At 39.2% G+C, this 20,238-nt stretch overlaps 1 protein-coding gene across 1 annotated transcript in view; it reads right to left on the bottom strand.

Moving 5' to 3' along the window:
• The window catches only part of MEGF9 (multiple EGF like domains 9), a 114,625-nt gene that overhangs the window by 12,861 nt on the left and 81,526 nt on the right, over nt 1-20,238 (bottom strand). Inside the window, exon 3 of the mRNA XM_050761210.1 lies at nt 9,146-9,285. Coding sequence (XP_050617167.1) covers nt 9,146-9,285 — 140 coding nt within the window. The remainder of the gene's footprint in view (nt 1-9,145; nt 9,286-20,238) is intronic.

Below are 20,238 nucleotides of genomic sequence, written 5' to 3'. Positions count from 1 at the left end.
ATATATTTAAAAATTTAAAGTAAAAATAAAAACAATTAATAAAAAAAAGAAAAAAAAGCAGCAAAGTTAGGTTTTGTAATAATACTCCCTTGGCACTCTATGAATAAGGATGTTCTACAGACATGGAAGCAGCATAACATTTGAAAACAGGAAATGAGAAAGTGTAGCATAATTTACATTCCTTCCTTATGGGGCCACCAAGATTCAAAAGGACACTTAGAACTACTACTATGGAAATTAGTGAGTAAACTCAACATAGAGATCTAGGAAGATAATGACATTTTACAAAGTAAACTAACTACAGTTCAATGCTAAAACTATTCATAAAGTCTTGATTTCTTTTCCTTACTAGTAGAAATATTTTTAAAAAGGGATAGAGAATAAGGCTGTGAAATAAAATGGTCTCACAACTGAAGCAAAACTTGAAAAAAACAAAATAATGAAAATGTCATCAACCTACATGTTAAAAATCTCAATTTTTTTTTTTTTTTTTTTTTTTTTTTTTTTGAGACATAGCTCGCTCTGTGGCTCAGGTTAGAGTGCAGTGGCATGATTTCTGCTCACCGCTCACTGCAACCTCTGCCTTCAGGTTCAAGTGATTCTCCTGCCTCAACTTCCCGAGTACCTGGGATTACAGGAGCGTGTCACTACGCCCGGCTAATTTTTGTATTTTAGTAGAGACAGGGTTTCACTATGTTGGCCAGGCTGGTCTCGAGCTTCTGACCTCAAGTCAACAATTTTAAAAGTTAAATTGTTCCTCAGGTTGGACACGTCAAAACCTGCATTATGTGTGAAATCTGTCTACCTACTCTCCCCCTATTAAAAATGTTCAATACAAAGAATTTTTAAGAGAAAAAGTTCTGATAAAGTGCTAAGCTTTAATATAAAAATACCTGGAAAAAAAAAAAAAAGTTAACAGTTCTGTAATAAAATTTGCATGTTCAAGGTAAGATGCAGTCCAATAATAAGTCCTTTGTGTATAACTGATGTGATAAGAAAAGGTCATGTTGCGACCCTTTATATATATATATAAATATATATAAAGGGTATATATATATATGCCAGGCCTGGTGGCTCACGCCTGTAATCCCAGCACTTTAGGAGGCCGAGGCAGGCGGATTACCTGAAGTCAGGAGTTCGAGACCAGCCTGACCAATATGGTGAAACCCTGTCTCTATTAAAAATACAAAATTAGTCAGGTGTGGTGGTACATGCCTGTAATCCCAGCTACTCAGAAGGATGAGACAGGAGAATCACTTGAACCTGGAAAGCAGAGGTTGCAATGAGCCGAGATTGCACAATTGCACTCCAGCCTGGGCAACAGAGTAAAACTCCTTCTCAAAAAAAAAAAAAAAAAAAAAAAAATATATATATATATATATATATATATATAAATAAGTCACATACTTGTAGCACTTTACTCCTACAGTGCTACTGGGCTTACATGCTTATTATTTTGGGGCTTTTTACTATTCTAAATAAGACTCCACATGTCTGTGACTACCACAATATAATTCTACTCTCTTAAGCCATTTATACCAGAATATTTTTTCCAGAAGAATTTTTTATTTCTGTTTGTTTTTTGCCATACCCTGCAATGAGAAATCAATGAGTAAAAAAAAACCTTACGTGGTAAACAATGCTATCTCAAAAGTAAAAATGAAAGCAAGTATAAGTATAAAATGTAGCCCAACACAGTGGCTCAAACCTGTAATCCCAGCACTTTGGGAGGTCAACACAGGTAGATCGCTTGAGCCCCGGAGTTTGGGACCAGCCCGGGCAACAGGGAAAAACCTTGTCTCTACAAAAAATACAAAAATTAGCTGGGTGTGGTGGTGCATGCCTGTAGTCCTAGCTACTCGGGAGGCTGAGGTGGGAGGATCGCTTGAGTCTGGAAGGTTGAGGCTGTAGTGAGCTATGATCATGCCACTGCACTCCAGCCTGGGAAACAGAGTGAGACCCTGTCTCAGAAGAAAAATAAATAAATTTAAAAAAGGATAAAATTCATTGATTCTTAAATATTCATCACTGTTTACATTGCTTTACGGTGCATGTACCTTAAGTACAACTATAGAGAAAGAAAACTAATAAAGATAGACCAGCCATAAATAACCAAAGTGTTAACAACTGTTGTGAGAGGCAATAGCCCTTTCAGTGTTTTCCCCCTCTAGTCTTCAAATTATCTCTAGTATACATGCATCACTTTTATTTTTTGTTACCTTGATTTTTCTTATTGTAAAATAACACACTGTAAAATATATCACAAACACATTGTAAAATATTTCAAGAACTCAAGCAATTTGAAACACTTCCTATATATATTTAAGAATTATTTATTTTTACAATAAAAATAAAGACCATAACGTTTAAAACCTATATACGGTAGAAACTAATGATGTGAATTTGCTTTTTTAATAGCTTACAACTCTTCTGTGAGAGGCAACATAGCATTTAAAAAATGGTATGGGATTTAATGTCAAATTTGTGTTCCATTTCCAGCTGAATTTCTCACAAACTATGTTACCTCAAGCAAATAGCTTCTCTGATTTTCACTTTTCTAATCTGTAAAATGGGATAATAATTCTTTGGCTAATGATTTAATATAATGTGAGCATTTCAAAGGGTGAAAGACTACTGCATAGGACAAAATGTTTTCTCTTTATGTCTTAATTTCCTCATCTGTAAATTTTAAAAGCTGAACTAGATGAAATCTAAGGTTTCCTTTAAATCTAAAATCTAAGGGTCTTTCTTTTACGATAAATGATATATAAAAATAAACTGAAGTTTAACATTGTTCATTGTGCTCTGCCTGGAACCCCCAAAATATAACAATACTGCCCTAAAACTCACATTCTCACATTCTCATTGCTGAAAGATGGCCAAAGGGTGGATCAAAAGAAAAAGGAATGTTTCCTGAAGATGATTTTTTTCATGCTCCTTGACTAAGCATCTCAAAAATCTTTGTAGAGATAACCAAGAAAATAACTAGTCAAAGAAAGGAAGGTAGGGCTCCTTTCCAGCCAAATTCAGGGACAAAACATTGAAAACATACCTGCAAAAATTGTTACCTGCAAAAAGACCTTTCCTTATTCCTTTATTTATTTTACCATTTCATCATTTATATATAAACCTGTCAGAAATACAGTAATGTGCTTTGTCGTAGGAAGAAATGCCTTACCCTCTTTATAGAACAAAAGGCAAGCTTCAACCTGTCCAACTGAAAGAAGGCCACTATGGAGCCCAGCTTAACAAGGGAGAGAGTAATAGGGCATAAGGTCAGAGAGAAACGCAGGACCCAGAAAATGTAAAACCAGATAGGCCAGGGACAGATGTTTGAATTTTGTTTATTCCAAAAGGGATGAGAACCCATTGGAGGGTTTAAGCATGAAAATGACATGATCTGGTTTTACATTTTAAAAAGATTGCTCTGGGCCGGGCGCAGTGGCTCAAGCCTGTAATCCCAGCACTTTGGGAGGCCGAGACGGGCGGATCACGAGGTCAGGAGATCGAGACCATCCTGGCTAACACGGTGAAATCCCGTCTCTACTAAAAAATACAAAAAACTAGCCGGGCGAGGTGGCGGGCGCCTGTAGTCCCAGCTACTCGGGAGGCTGAGGCAGGAGAATGGTCTAAACCCGGGGGGCGGAGCTTGCAGTGAGCTGAGATCCGGCCACTGCACCCCAGCCTGGGCGACAGAGCAAGACTCTGTCTCAAAAAAAAAAAAAAAAAAAAAAGATTGCTCTGGTTGTTATATGGAGACTAACTGTGGTGGGGTGGGGATCAGGTAAGAGGGAGAGAAGAGAGGAGGCTGAAAGACCAGATGAGACTGTGCCAAAGTAGTTCAAAGGGATGACAGTGGCTTGGGCAAGGATGATGCAATAAAAGTCATGAGCAGTGGTCAGATTCAGAGTATGTTTTGAAGATAGGGCTGATGGAATATACTGATAAGCTGGATATTTGCAGTAAGAAAAAGGAGAAAAATCAAATATGACTACTAGGCTTTGGGACTCAGTAACTTGGTGAAATGGATAGAGCAGGCTTAACTTATAAAGTTGAAAAAAAGTTGTTTTGCATGTGTTGGGTTTATAATGCCAACTAAAACATTCAAGTGAAGATGTCAAGTGGATATTTGACTGTTGGATATTTGAGTGTGGAGATCAAGGGAGAAATATAAATCTGATAATAAGCACATATATAGATGGCATTTAAATTAAATCCAGGGTTAAGGGAGAAAATGAGCTAAAACAAACAAACAAACAAATACAAATTAAATCCAGGGGACTGAATGAGACCACTTAGGGAGAAAGTTTAAATGGCAAAGACAAACGTGACAAGCTCTGAGCCCTGAGGCACTCCAATGCTTGTAGTTGAACTGAGGAAGATGTAGTAGAACTAATAAGAAGGAAAAGCTGGTTAGGTAGCACAAAAACCAGGAAAGCATGATACCCTGAAGTAAGTATCACTGGGGAGTAGATTAGTCAACTCAGTCAAGCTACTCAGGTCAAGTTACTCATCATAGGACACTATGAATACATAAAGGTACACTGGATTTTCAAAGGAAGTATATTATATGAACATAAAGCTCCAGTTTTAAAAATAATATCCCCCCACCTCCATTTTAAGGGAAACATGCTTAATAAAGAAAATCTGGAAAAATACAGGAGTAGAAAGGGGTAAAAAATAATCCTAGGAAATCTCTCATTAAGATTTTTAGGCTGGGCTCCATGGCTCAAGCCTGTAATCCTAGGACTTTGGGAGGCCGAGATGGGTGAATCACCTAAGGTCAGGAGTTCAAGACCAGCCTGGCCACCATGGTGAAACCCCATGTCTACTAAAAATACAAAAATTAGCCAGGCATGTGATGGTGGGGGCCTGTAATCCCAGCTACTTGGGAGGCTGAAGCAGGAGAATCATTTGAACCTGGGAGGCAGAGGTTGCAGTGAGCCAAGATCGTGCCATGCACTCTAGCCTGAGTGACAGAGCAAGACTCAGTCTCAAAAAAAGAAAGAAAAAAAAAAAAACCACACAGATTTTTAGTACTTCTCTTTGTAATCTTTCGTCATTTATAGGGGTTTGGCTTTTGTTTTTTAACTAGTCTAATTATATGGCATATGTCATTTTATACCTTGCTTCTTTTACTTTCTCATATTGCTATACATCATTCTTTAAAACATTTTATCAGCCAGGCACAGTGGCTCATACCTGTAACCCCACCACTTTAGGAGGCTGAGGCAGGCGGATCACCTGAGGTCAGGAGTTTGAGACCAGCCTGCCCAACATGGCAAAACCCCGTCTCTACTAAAAATACCAAAAAAAATTAGCTGGGCATGATGGTGGGCGCCTGTAATCCCAGCTACTCAGGAGGCTGAGGCAGGAGAATCACTTGAACCCAGGAGGTGGAGGTTGCAGTGAGCCAAGATCGTGTCATGCACTCCAGCCTAAGTGACAGAGCAACTGTACTCCAGCCTGGACAACAAGAGTGAAACTCCGTCTCAGAAAAAAACAAAATAAAACATTTTATCGAGAATGTAATAACAGTTACCATTTACTGATTACTTGTGATGCGTCAGACACTATATGAAGGCTCTACTAATGTACTGCATTTAATCTTCACAACATCCCACTAGGCAGTTACTGCTATTATATCAAATTTATAGGTGAAGAAACAGATTAAGTAACTTGCCCAATGTAAGATCAACATTTGGTTTTCTGTGTTTTTAATAACACACTGCCTAGATAACAGTATTTATTTCATACCCTATTGTGAGAAATTGGGGTGTCTAGCTTTTTAAAATTGTAACTACCACTTTGGTGAGCATCTTTGAACATAAGCTTCTTATGAATTTAGAATTCTTTCCTTAGAATAGATTCCTGGAAATAGAATTACCGGATCAAAGAAGAATTTTTAAGATTTCTAACACTTACTATCAAATTGCTTTCCAAAATGTTTATCCAAATATATTTTACCACAAAAAAAAGAGTACTTTGAAAATCTACTTCAATCTAAAACAGAAGGAATAGAAAAACAGTAGAGGGGGTGAAAATAGGACTGTAAAAACGTAGTAAGTGGCCACCAGAGGGCAACCTTATCACAGCACTGTTGAAAATAGACACTTGACGAGTGGTTTTATATAAAGCTTGTAATTTTAAATAAAGTATTTGCACTCCTTCATGTTGGATTCCACTTTTATTATAATTCCAAACAAAGAAACCATTTATTTCTCTCACTACTAGCTGCTTTTAGAAACCATAACCATGAAAAAGAATTATTTTGCCTTAAATTATCTCCAGATCAAGGACAGGTCAGCACTTACATGACAGCAAAGAGAGTGGCCTCATTGCTGTAAGAAAAATTAAAACTGAGAATCAGCAATGTAGACTGCTTTTTGGTACTGTAAAAGATCTAGGGAGTAATTTTAATCAGCTCAATATAATGAAGTATTCCTATTGTTACCCAGTACTGAAAATCATTTTTCCTAGGCTGGGCACGGTGGCTCAAGCCTGTAATCCCAGCACTTTGGGAGGCCGAGACAGGCAGATCACGAGGTCAGGAGATCGAGACCATCCTGCCTAACCCAGTGAAACTCCGTCTCTACTAAAAAATACAAAAAACTAGCCGGGCGAGGTGGCAGGTGCCTGTAGTCCCAGCTACTCGGGAGGCTGAGGCAGGAGAATGGCGTAAACCTGGGAGGCGGAGCTTGCAGTAAGCCGAGATCCGGCCACTGCACTCCAGCCTGGGAGACAGAGCGAGACTCCGTCTCAAAAAAAAAAAAAAAAAAAAAAAAAAAAATCATTTTTCCTCTGTATGTCTTTCCATTCATTTGTTCATTTATTTGATAAAAATTTAGTGAGTGGTTACTGTATGCTAAAGCTCCATGCTAGAGATTGTGTATACAATGTTGAAAAAAAAACTGTTCTTGCCCTCATGAGTGAGCCATATATGACTCAGAACCACAAATAAATATATAATTACAAACTGTGAAAAGTGCTATGAAAAAAATACAAGTATATGTGAGAGCATATAATAGGGACATTACCATTAAAAGCCTAGAGCATCAGGAAATGCTTCCTGATGAAGTGGCCTTTAATTGATGACCCGAGGGAAGAATATGATTTAATAAGGCAGAGAGGTCAAGGATGGAGGTACAGGTGGATTAGAAAAACCATTCTTGGCAGAGGAAAGATCATATATGAGAACCCTGGAAGCAGGGAACATGCCTTGTTTTAGAAATCAGTGTGACTGGATCACAGATGTAAAGAAAAAGAACACCAGAAGATAAAACTGGCAAATAGGCAGGGACAAGATCACATAAAAGAAAAAAAAAAATACACTTTCTTCTAAATCAATTTGTTTCACTATAGAGTATTTGAATGAAGAATAAACTTTCAACCGATTTTTCCAGGGTACTTTCAACTTCAAATATTTTGCCACCCTGTTCTCTTAAAAACACTTGTCAGACTAGTGTGTCCTGATTTTTTTGTTTGCTTGGGAAAAAAAAAAATGTTTCCAAGGAAGGATACTTAATCCTCACATTTAGGAAAACTAAGATCAGAAGTTAATTGGCTTTAGTTTTTAATAGTTTGACTAAGTTTGCCTAAATGTGGTTTTCTTTGTTTTTATACTGCTTAGGGTTTGCTGAGCTTTCTGAATCTGTGGGTTGATACCTTTAATCAATTTGGAAAATTCCTGGCCATTTTCTCTTCAGATATTACTGTGACCCAATATCTCTTTCCTCTCTTTTTAGCTCTCCAATTACATTTATGCTAAACCTTTTGGCTGTGTCCCACATCTTCCCTGCTCTGTTCTTCCCATTATATTTTCTCGAAATGCTTCAGTTTGGATGTTTTTAACTGTACTGTATTCAAGTCTACTAACTTTGTCTTCACTGTGTATAATTTACTGTTAGATTAATGCAATGAGTTATTAATTCACATGTTGTATTTTTCAGTTCTAGTTTGTTCATTTGATTTTTTAGATTCCAATTTCTATTGAAATTTTGCCTCTCTTCACCTATTTTGTCTGATTTTCCCTCTGTTGCATGAAAATACGAATTTTAGTTAAGTCTTTCCATGCTAACTCTAACATCTAGATCACCTGCTTCCATTGTTCATTTTTTTCTCTTTGGTACTGGTCACATTTTTCTGTCTTTGCATTGTCTAGTATTGTCTAGTATTTTTTACTGTATGCCGGACACAGTATATAAAAGAACCAGAGAGGGCTCCCCTTTTATCGATTAGGCAGATATAATAAGAGAATTACTTCAATCCAATCGGAAATTGAGGCGGCCTGAAGGTGGACTACAATTTTAATATGAGTGAATCAACTTCTGATTCCTTACTATTTCTTGGTCATGGCCCTCTAAAGCTTTTGATTGAGAGCCCAGCAAGCCTGTGTCTCCTTGGCCCTAAAAGACTGTGAGAGATCTGTATCGGCCTTTGGTAATTTGAGCCTAGGTCCCACTGCATGCACCTTCAGAGTCTGAGAATATCTTGAGGGGGAGATAATTGAACGTCATAGCAGGCCCTCTCTTTCTAAAGGGATTTTGTCTCCTCAGCACAAGACTGAAAGAGAAAGAGATTTTTTTCTACCTTTCTGGCCCAGCCTTCCATCTTCTGCATAGTCAGCTAATATCCTGTGGAAAAGCTGGCCTTGTGTTTAGGGATCCTCTTGTGTCCAACCATTATGCAAGCCTTAAATGACTGCCAAAAACATTTCTTGTATCTCTTTCCTAAAGAAGAATTCCTTTGCTTGGATCTAGCTCATTCTTTGCCTTTGCTCGGAATCAGCAAATGTCCCCTGGAAAGACAATGGCTGGTGATCATCAGTTTACCTAGGCAGAGTTCCAACCTTTCTGGAATTGTAGTTCCTATAGTTCTCCTTGTCTCCATAGGTGTGTGTATACATACATATATATACACATATATACACATATATATATATATATATTTTTTTTTTTTTTTTGAAATTTACATACTTTTTCAAGTTTGTTGTAGCAGGAGTTTGGCTTGCTGTGATCTATTACATCCTACTTAGAAGATAAAGGCCCTTCCAAACTATTTCAGAAGAATCAACCTATAGCTGAAAGATTTCCAAATGAAAAGAACAGTGGAATAATTATATGACAAAGTTAAGGAAAGTATGTACCTGTGAGGGCATCACAACTGGCAGACCGATTATTGCACTGGCAGGGCAAGCAGCCATTCTTACTAAAGCCATAATATCCATCTTGGCATCGGTCACATGTAGAGCCAATGACACCCACTTTGCACTGGCATTTCCCAGAACTGCAAATAAAAGCAAAGACAATGAATAAAAGTAAATCAGTTTAAAAGTTGTATTGCCTAACATCCCAGAAGGGAAAGAAAGCCCAGCTCATGTAAATCATATATACTTACCATATCTCAAAGCCTTGTGTCCAAAGAAATCACCTTTCAAATTCTGTATTGCTATTAAAAGCTGCCTAGTGTATTGCATAATGCCATTTCTTAGCTAACAATTTTACAGAAAATTTAAAATGGAGGCATTTGAAAGCAGGAGTAATAATTATGATGATGATCATGATAAAAACAATGAGCTATCACTTATTGAGGGCTTATGTAAATAAATATATTTTTTCTCTAATCCTCAAGGTAGTTCTACTTGGTGAGGGTCATAATACTTATTTTACTACCGAGAGAATTCAGATAAAGTTACTGTCCTCAGCTAGTAAGTCAAGTCTATTCACACAAAGCCAGACTTTTCCCTACCATACTATCTATTCCTAAGATTGACTCTAAATTGGTACAAGAAATTTGTCTGCCAAATAACTTGATATTCCTTAGGTATCAAGCTTCATTCTGTAGATCCAAAGCATTACAGTTCACCGTCTATATAGGTCCTGACTGTAGTGATGGTGTTTATGCTCTGTCCAGAATAAATCTTGGTCTCTTTTCTCACTGCAAGTAAATTTCAGGTCTTTAACAAAAGCTGAGAAATCTTATTGCTTAAAGAGAAGCTGCAGCCTAACAAAGTCAGAGGTTCTCAGAGATATAAGCCCAAATATTTTGATGTTTAAAGCTTAATTAAAATTTGTACTGATCATAGTATAGATGTTTTTAAAAATGCAACAAAAATTTACATTATCTAATTTACACTATCAAACATAAATCTATGAATCTTAAGTAATTTAGCAAAGAAAAAAGAAAAGAAGCCACACACATATACACAGTCTTACACAAGAATATCCCAAGGCACTTAAAGATCTAGCAAATAAAATCTGTATTCATAAAAAATAAAATTCAGGAATATTTTATGACTCAATAAGAAGGAACCAATCAATCGAAGCCCCTCTACACTATCAGAAAATTATAAAGAACATAAAGTACCTTTCAAAGAATGGCTTACAACACTTCATTATTTCCAAGGCTTTTAAAATGTTAATCAAAATATGCTTACTCCTCATTCCTCTAAATACATTTATTCAGTATACAAAAGGATAAACAGTTACTTTCAATGATGGTGTCTGCCTAACCCACAACCTATAAAAAGAAAAAGGTATTCCTTTTGAACACAAAATCACTTAATAATATTGTGTAACCATAATATAGCCAATGTTCCCAAAGCAGTCGCTATTTCTAAAGTGAGTTTTCCCTTCATAATTCTTGGGACACTAAAAGACTTTCTACCTGGAGGATCTGCTCCTTAATTGCTGATTTAAAAAAAAATCATGCGTGACTTAATGAATCCTGATAAAGTAGTTGTCTGAGTGTATATATCATGCTTTATTTTTTCCTGGGTGGTTTTTTTTTTTTTTTTGGTTTTTGTTTTTCGCTTTTTTTTTTTTTTTTTTGAGAGGGTCTCATTTAGTCCCCTAGGCAGCAGTGGTGCGATTTCGGCTCACTGCGGCCTCAACCTCCTGGGTTCAGGTGGTCCTTCTGCCTCAGCCCCCCAAGTAGCTGGGACTACAGGTATGCGCCACTATATCCGGCTAATTTTTGTATTTTTTGTGGAGACAGGGTTTTCCCATGTTGCCCGGGCTGGTCTCAAACTCTGGAGCTCAAGCAATCCACCTGCCTCGGCCTCCCAAAGTGCTGGCATTACAGGTATGACACATCACACATGGCCAGATTTTAAAACAAGGAAAAAAAAAAGGTGCTTTTCTCTCTTTTAAAAGAAAATATAGGTCAGGCGTGGTGACTCATAGCCTTTATCCCAGCACTTTGGGAGGCTGAGGCAGGTGGATCACTTGAGGTCAGGAGTTCAAGACCAGTGACCAGCCTGGCCAACATGGTGAAACCCCATCTCTACTAAAAATACAAAAATTAGTCAGTGTGGTGGCGTGTGCCTGTAGTTCCAGCTACCCGGGAGGCTGAAGCAGAAGAATTGCTTGAACTCGGGAGATGGAAGGTGCAGTGAGCCAAGATCATATCACTGCACTCCAGCTTGGGTGACAGAGTGAGACTCCGTCTCAAAAAAAAAAAAAAAAAAAAATGAAGTGAGGAATTTTGGTTGTGAGGCTGCACTACTAGTGCTTTTGCATCATGTTATTCATGGTCCAAGGCCAATTTCTGCATGTATAAGAATTAAATTTGGCCGGGCGCGGTGGCTCAAGCCTGTAATCCCAGCACTTTGGGAGGCCGAGACGGGCGGATCACGAGGTCAGGAGATCGAGACCATCCTGGCTAACACGGTGAAACCCGTCTCTACTAAAAATACATGAAAATTAGCTGGGCGAGGTGGCGGGCGCCTGTAGTCCCAGCTACTCGGGAGGCTGAGGCAGGAGAATGGCGTGAACCCGGGGAGGCGGAGCTTGCAATGAGCCGAGATCACGCCACTGCACTCCAGCCTGGGGCACAGAGCAAGACTCCGTCTCAAAAAAAAAAAAAAAAAAAAAAAAAGAATTAAATTTATCAAGCATGGTGGCACATGCCTATAGTGCCAGCTACTCAGGAGGCTGAGGCAGCAAGCTGAGGCAGGAAGATCACTTGACACCAGGAGTTCTAGGCTGCACGAACTACTCCAACTGCAGTTAAACAGGAATAAACAGCTGGGTCCACTATTCTCAAATTAAACCTATCTCTCATAAAGTCCCATAGGCCAACGAAACACAGGAGACTAATCCTGCAACCACCCAATGGGTTCACCTTGCCCACTGCCTAGACAGAGCTGATTTATCAAGATGGGGGAATTGCAATAGAGAAAGAGTAATTCATGCAGAGCCAGCTGTGCAGGAGACCGGAGCTTTATTATTACTCAAATCAGTTTCCCTAAGTATTCAGGGATTAGAGTTTTTAAGGACGACTTGGTGGGGTGAAGTCAGGGAGCCAGAAGTGCTGACTGGTTAGGCAGGAGATGACATAGGGAATTGAAGCCATCCTCTTGAGCTGAGTGTGCCATGATTGTGCCTGTGACGATCCAGCCTGAGCGACATAAGGAGACTCTTCTCTCAAAAAAAGATTTAAATCAGCTGGGCACAGTGGCTCATGCCTGTAATCCCAGCACTTTGGGAGGCCAAGGCAAGTGGATCACGAGGTCAGGAGTTCGAGATCAGCCTGGCCAACATAGTGAAACCTCGTCTCTACTAAAAATACGAAAATTAGCAGGGCATGGTGGCACACGCCCGTAGTCCCAGCTACTCGGGAGGATGAGGCAGGAGAATTGCTTGAACCTGTGAGGTAGAGGTTGTGGTGAGCCAAGACTGCACCACTGAACTCCAGCCTGGGTGACAGCGAGACTCTGTCTCACAAAAAAAAAAAAAAGAAAAAAGAAAGAAAAGAAATCACTCAGCAAATATAAAGCTTTGCCTGTGTGGCTTCTTTCATAGAATAAAGACTTTACAACACTCCCTTTCATGGTCTCTGTTAAAGACTTGAATGCTTTCTGAAGCAAAGGTCAATGATATAAATGCAATGAAACCAAAAAAAGAAAAAAAAAAGGCTATTAACAGACCACTTATGCTTATCCATAGATTTGAAATGAAAGAACCAAATCCCACAGCTTCATAACTGGAGAATAAAGGTATAGAACTGGATTTTAAATAGAAATCAGACATCTATACTATTGAGATCAGCTAACAATTAATTTAAGATAAAATTAGCTAATCTGGTCTTAATGACATGTTGCTAGTAAAGATAGCACAAAAATTATATCAGAAAAAAAGAATATAGAATTATTCATAAAGGAAGCATAAGCACTGTGGAGTTATGTTGCATTAACTATGCAATACTACACATTTCTTAAATTATCCCAAAAGGGATTCTCAGATTTTCTTGTGGTAGTAATGCTCAATTATGGAATTTACATACTCATGGGTGTGAACAACTCCTGCAAGGTTTTAACACTTTAGAAAAAAGCATTTTTTTTTTTTTTTTTTTTTTTTTTGAGACGGAGTCTCGCTCTGTCGCCAGGGCTGGAGCGCAGTGGCCGGATCTCAGCTCACTGCAAGCTCCGCCTCCCGGGTTTACGCCATTCTCCTGCCTCAGCCTCCTGTGTAGCTGGGACTACAGGCGCCCGCCACCTCGCCCGGCTAGTTTTTTGTATTTTTTTTAGTAGAGACGGGGTTTCACCGTGTTCGCCAGGATGGTCTCGATCTCCTGACCTCGTGATCCGCCCGTCTTGGCCTCCCAAAGTGCTGGGATTACAGGCTTGAGCCACCGCGCCCGGCCGAAAAAAGCATTTTTTAAGTGTATATAAATAATAATATATTTTACAACACTAATAGTCATTACTTTTTCAAAAGAAAATTCTATGTATATTTTTAGGTATCACATTATCAATTTTAACTCAAGCAGTTACAGAATAACTTAAAAATTATACATAGTTCTTCCCTTTTTCTTTTTTTTGAGATGGAGTCTTGCTCTGTCGCCCAGGCTGGAGTGGTGCAGTGGCACGATCTTGGCTTACTGCAACCTCCGCCTCCCAGGTTCAAGCGATTCTCCTGCCTCAGCCTCCCAAGTAGCTGGGACTACAACAGGCAACCACTACCACGCCCGGCTAATTTTTGTATTTTTAGTAGAGACAGAGTTTTGTCATGTTGGCCAGGCTGGTCTTAAACTCGTGACCTCCAGTGATCCACCCACCTGGGCCTCCCGAAGTGCTGGAATTACAGGCATAAGACACTATGGCCAGCCCATAATTAATTAGAGAAAATTAATTCATTTGTGGTCATTTGGGAACTTTGCTTTTCCCCTTTCCTTCTTCCTCAGACAGCATGCATGTTGACACTCTGACATGAAGAGAATAAGAAACACAATAAAGAGATAATGAAATGTATCAATTTTCTTCTTCCTCTACTTTTAAAAATGAACTTAAAAATAACTTTTTAAAGCTATTTTTAAATAACTAAAAAACAATTTAGTTTGGGAGGAGACTCAAACTACTAATTAAAATAGTCTGAAATCAGTAATAGCAAACTGCTGATTATAAACTCTCTCAATATATTAAAATCAAACTTTAAAAGGTAGCTAGAAAAAGTTTTTCCAGGCCGGGCGCGGTGGCTCAAGCCTGTAATCCCAGCACTTTGGGAGGCCGAGACTGGTGGATCACGAGGTCAGGAGATCGAGACCATCCGGGCTAACATGGTGAAACTCCGTCTCTACTAAAAAATACAAAAAACTAGCCGGGCGAGGTGGCGGGCGCCTGTAGTCCCAGCTACTCGGGAGGCTGAGGCAGGAGAATGGCGGGAACCCGGGAGGCGGAGCTTGCAGTGAGCTGAGATCCGGCCACAGCACTCCAGCCTGGGCGACAGAGCGAGACTCAGTCTCAAGAAAAAAAAAAAAAAAAAAAAAAAAAAAAAAAAACAGAAAAAGTTTTTCCGACTAGAAAAAGGAAAAATAAAATGAAAAGTTATTAAAAATTATTAATTTCATGTCTGGGTCACGGTTTTGTAGAGGTAAGAAAATAATAGTTTCTCCTCTTTTGTTAAAAGAAATTTAACAATTGGACTTTCCGGCAAAAGATTATCTGAATTTAGTGTTCTTCTGTCTTTCCACAGTTATGGAAAAGATCATTATGCAGTAAGCGAGGCTTCTGGAGGAAAAAAAGGATAGCTTTATTGCTGAAAACATTGGGCTATTATGCTAAACATTCCTTGTATTTTTGAGGGCAAATAGTCTAAAATATGTTTAGAGGAAATCCATATTCAGACAGAAATTCTTGTGGGTTTTTTTTTTCCAGAGACAGAGGACAGTTTATTCCTCCCAACAAAAGCAGTAGCTAGAGTAGAGTATCAGCATTTGCACCATGTCCCCAAACCTCAATTCCCAACGGTCATGCAAAGAGGGCCAGTGATGCCTGCATATGAGATGGGTTGTTACAGAACAAGAACCCCAAACTCAGAGAATTCAGATCTTTTATAATGGACAGTGAGCTTACCTGATCTTTGCCCAGGAGGGAGACTTTATTTTTATTATATTGGACAGTGGCAAATCTATCCTTTACCCAGAGGAAGATATTAGCTCTATTTTCCAAGGCAGTTTGCTATGCAAATATCCTTGAATAAATAGTCCAGAACAAGGCAGGGCCTCTGCTTGCAAAAGCACAAGAGACCTTTAGAGAATTGTCTTGAAACAATAACCACCTCTCAATGATACAATCGCTTAGTCTCTGTAAACTTTTCTCATGAGTACAACACTCCAGTCATGATGACTTTGTTTTGTTTTTTGTTTGTTTTTTGAGACAGGGTCTCACTGTGTTGCCCAGGCTGGAGTGTAGTGGTGCAATCACAGCTCATTGCAGCCTCAACCTCCTTGGCTCAAGAAATCCTCCCACCTCATTCTCTTGAGTGTGAAACTACAGGCATGTACCACCATGCCTGGGTAACTTTTTGAAATTTATTTTTTTGTAGAGACAGGATCTCATTATATTGTCCAGGCTGGTCTCAAATTCCTGGGCTCAAGCAATCCTTCAGCCTCGTTCTCCCAAAGTACTGGGATTACAGGTGTGAGCCACTGTACCTGGCCCAGTCATGATGATTAATCTGAACAACTGAGCCAAATCCTGCCTGTGACACATTTTAAATAATGTTTTATTGGAACACAGGCTGGGTGCAGTGGTTCATGCCTGTAATCCCAGCATTTTGGGAGGCCAAGGCAGGCGGATCACTTGAAGCTAGGAGTTCGAGACCAGCCTGGCTAACAGGGCGAAACACTGTCTCTACTAAAAATACAAAAATTAACTGGGCATGGTGGTGCACAGCTGTAATTCCAGCTACTCGAGAGGCTGAGGTACGAGACTCACTTGAACCTGGGAAGTGGAGGTTGTTACAGTGAGGTGAGATTGTGCCACTGCACTCCAGCCTGGGTGACAGACTGAGACTCTGTCTCAAAAAAAAATTTTGGCCGGGCACCTGTAATCCCAGCACTTTGGGAGGCCGAGAAGGATGGATCACCTGAGGTCAGGAGTTCAAGACCGGCCTGGCCAACATGGTGAAACCCCGTCTCTTCTAAAAATACAAAATTAGCCGGGCGTGTTGGCACGTGCTTGTAGTCCCAGCTACAAGAGAGTCCAAGGCAGGAGAATCACTTGAACCCAGGAGGCGGAGGTTGCAGTGAGCCGAGATGGTGCCACTGCACTCCAGCCTGGGCAACAGAGCGAGACTCTGTCTCAAAAAAAAAAAAAAAAAAAGGAAAAGTTTTATTGGAACACAGTCATTAATTTACATATTGTCTATGGCTATTTTCACTCTTTAATGTTACAGTTCAGTATACCTTGACTATCCTCCCATTGCTGAGTGGCCTTTTTTGCTATTATTTTTAATTGACAAATGGTAATTGTACATATTTATAGGGTACAGTGTGGTATGTCAATACAAGGCCTATACATATAGTTTTGTATCTGTTAACCAACCTTTGGCTATCCTCCCCCTCCCCCTTTTTCTACCTTTAGTAACCACTATTCTACTTTCTACTTCTGTAAGATGAACATTTTTAGTTACCACATGAGTAAGAACATGCAGTATTTCTGCATAACAACAACAACAAAAAAAAGATAGTGTTCTTCAAGTACATCCATGGTGCCATGAATGATAGAATTTCATTCTTTTTTTATCACTAACTAGTGTTCCATCGCATACATTTCTTTATCCACTCTTCTGGTGATGGACACTGAGATTGATTCTGTATCTTGGTTATTGCAAAGTGCTGCAATAAACATGGGCAGGCAAATATCTCTTTGGCAAACTGATTTCCTTTTCTGTAGATACACACCCAGTAGAGGGATTGTTGGATCATATGATAGTTCTATTTTTAGTTTTCTGAGGAAACTCCGTACTGTTTTTCATAATGGCTGTGCTAATTTACATTTCCACTAGAACAGCATATAAGAGTACCCTTTTTTCTGCATCTTTGCCAGCATTTATTCTTTGTTGTATTTTTGATAACAGACATTCTAATGGCGGTGAGATGACATCTCACTGTAGTTTTGATTTGTACTTCTCTGATGACTAGTGATGTTGAGTACTTTTCATTTGTATGCTTTTGTTTGAGAAACGTTAATTCAGCTCCTTCGCCCATTTTAAAAATTATTTGTTTACTGGTTGTTGAGGTGTTTGAAGTTATCTGGATGTTAGTCTCTTTCAGATGAATAGTTTGCAAATATCTTCTCCCATTCTGCAGATTGTCTTTTCTCTCTGTTGATTGTTGCCTTTCCTGTGCAAAAGTTTTTTAACTGGATCCGATCCCATTTATCTATTTTTGCTTTTATTGCCTGTGCTGATAACGTCTTCATAAAATCATTGCCCAGACCACTGCCCTGAAACATTTCTTCTATGTTTTCTACCAGTAGTTTCATAGTTTTTGGTCTTGCATTTAGTTCTTTAGTCAATTTTGAAATGATTTTTGTACATGGTGAGAGATAAAGGGGTCTAGTTTCATTTTTCTGCATATGGATATCCAGTTTTCCCAGCACCACTTATTGAAGAGACTTTCCCATTCCCAATGAATGTTTTTGGCACCTCTGCTGAGAATCAAGTTGGCTGTAAATACATGGATTCATTTCTAAATTCTTTATTCTGTTCCATTCTTCTATGTGTCTGTTTTTATGCCAGTACCATGTTGTTTTGGTTACTATAGTTTTGTACTATATTTTGAAGTCCAGCAGTGTGTTGCCTCCAGCTTTGTTCTTTTCTTTTTTTTTTTTTTTTTTTTTTTTGAGACGGAGTCTCGCTCTGCCGCCCAGGCTGGAGTGCAGTGGCCGGATCTCAGCTCACTGCAAGCTCCGCCTCCTGGGTTCACGCCATTCTCCTGCCTCAGCCTCCCGAGTAGTTGGGACTACAGGCGCCCGCCACCGCGCCCGGCTAGTTTTTTGTATTTTTTAGTAGAGACGGGGTTTCACCGTGTTAGCCAGGATGGTCTCGATCTCCTGACCTCGTGATCCGCCCGTCTCGGCCTCCCAAAGTGCTGGGATTACAGGCTTGAGCCACCGCGCCCGGCCCAGCTTTGTTCTTTTTGTTCAGAATATTTGAGGTCCTTTGTGGTTCCACATGAATTTAAGGATTGTATTTTCTTTTTCTTTTTCTTTTCTGAGATGGAGTCTTGCTCTGTTACCCGGGCTAGAGTGCAATGGTGCAATCTCAACTCACTGCACCCTCCACCTCCCAGGTTCAAGCAATTCTCCTGCCTCAGCCTCCTGAGTAGCTGGGATTACAGGTGCATACCACCATGCCCAGGTAATTTTTGTATTTTTAGTAGAGATGGGGTTTTGTCACATTGGCCAGGCTGGTCTTGAACTCCTGACCTTAAGTGATCTGCCAGCCTCAGCCTCCCAAAGTGCTGGGATTATAGGTATGAGCCACTGTGCCCGGCCCTGTATTTTCTATTTCTGTGAAGAATGCCATAGATATTTTGATAGGGATAGCATTAAACCTGTAGATCACTTTTGGTAGTATGGTTATTTTCACAATATTAATCATTCTTCTCCTTCTCCTCCTTTTTTTTTTTCTTTTTTTTTCTTTTTTTGAGACGGAGTCTCGCTCTGTTGCCAGGCTAAAGTGCAGTAATGCGATCTCAGCTCACTGCAACCTCTGCATCCCAGGTTCAAGCAATTTGCCTGCCTCAGCCTCCCGAGTAGCTGGAAATACAGGTGTGTGCCACCACACCGAGCTAATTTTTGTATATTTAGTAGAGACAGGTTTTACCATGTTGGCCAGGATGGTCTTGATCTCTTTACCTGGTGATCTACCTACCTCAGCCTCCCAAGTACCCAGCCCACAATATTAATTCTTCCAACCCATAAACATAGAATATCTTTCAATTTTTTAAATGTCCTAATCAATTTCCTTTCATCAGTGTTTTATAGTTTTCCTTGTATAAATCTTTCACATTCTTGGATAAATTTATTCCTAGGTGTTGTTTTTTAGGGGGGAGAGGAAGCTATTTTAAATAGGATTGGTTTTTTAAATTTCTTTTTCCACTATTTCATTGTTGCTGTGTAAAAAAAAAAAAAAAAAACAACTGATTTTTTATGTTGATTTTCTATCCTCCAACTTTACTGAATTAATTTATCAGTTCTAAGAGCTTTTTGGTGGAGCTTTTAGGGTTTTCTATATAAAAGATCATGTCATCTGCAAACAGAAAATTTGATTTCCTCCTTTCAATTTGGATGCCCTTTATTTCTTTCTCTTACCTTATTGCTCTGGCTAGGACTTCTGGTATTATGTTGAACAGGAGTGGTGAAAGTGGGCATCCTTGTCTTTTTCCAGTTCTTAGGGGAAAGACATTCACCTTTTCTCCACTCTGTATGATGTTGGTTGTTGGTCTGTCATATTGGCCTTTATTATTCTGAGGTATGTTTCTTCTATGTCTATTTTTTTGAGTGTTTTTATCATGAAGAAATGTTGAATTTCATCAAATGCTTTTTCTGCATCCATTGAGATGATCATATGGTTGCTGTCCTTCATTCTGTTGATTGATGTATCATGTTTATTGACTTGCATGTGTTGAACCATCCTTGCATCCCTGGTATAAATCCCACTTGATCATGGTGTATTTTCTTTTTAATGTGTTATTAGATTTGGTTTGCAAGTATTCTGTTGGGGATTTTTGAGCCTATGTTCTTTAGGGATATTGGCCTGTAGTTTTTTTGTGTGTTGTGTCCTTGTCTGGTTTTGGTATCAGGATGATGCTAGCCTTATAGAATGAGTTAGGGAGAAGTCCCTCCTCTTTGATTTTTTGGAATAGTTTCAGGAGGATTAGTATTAGTTCTTCTTTGTATGTTTGGTAGAATTTGGCTATGAATGCAACCAGTCGGCTTTCCTTTATTGG

Source organism: Macaca thibetana, chromosome 15, assembly GCF_024542745.1.
Source record: "Macaca thibetana thibetana isolate TM-01 chromosome 15, ASM2454274v1, whole genome shotgun sequence".
Taxonomy (NCBI): Eukaryota; Metazoa; Chordata; class Mammalia; order Primates; family Cercopithecidae; genus Macaca; species Macaca thibetana.
The sequence above is the reverse complement of the archived record's forward strand: the minus strand, read 5'-3'. Positions and strand labels throughout refer to the sequence as shown.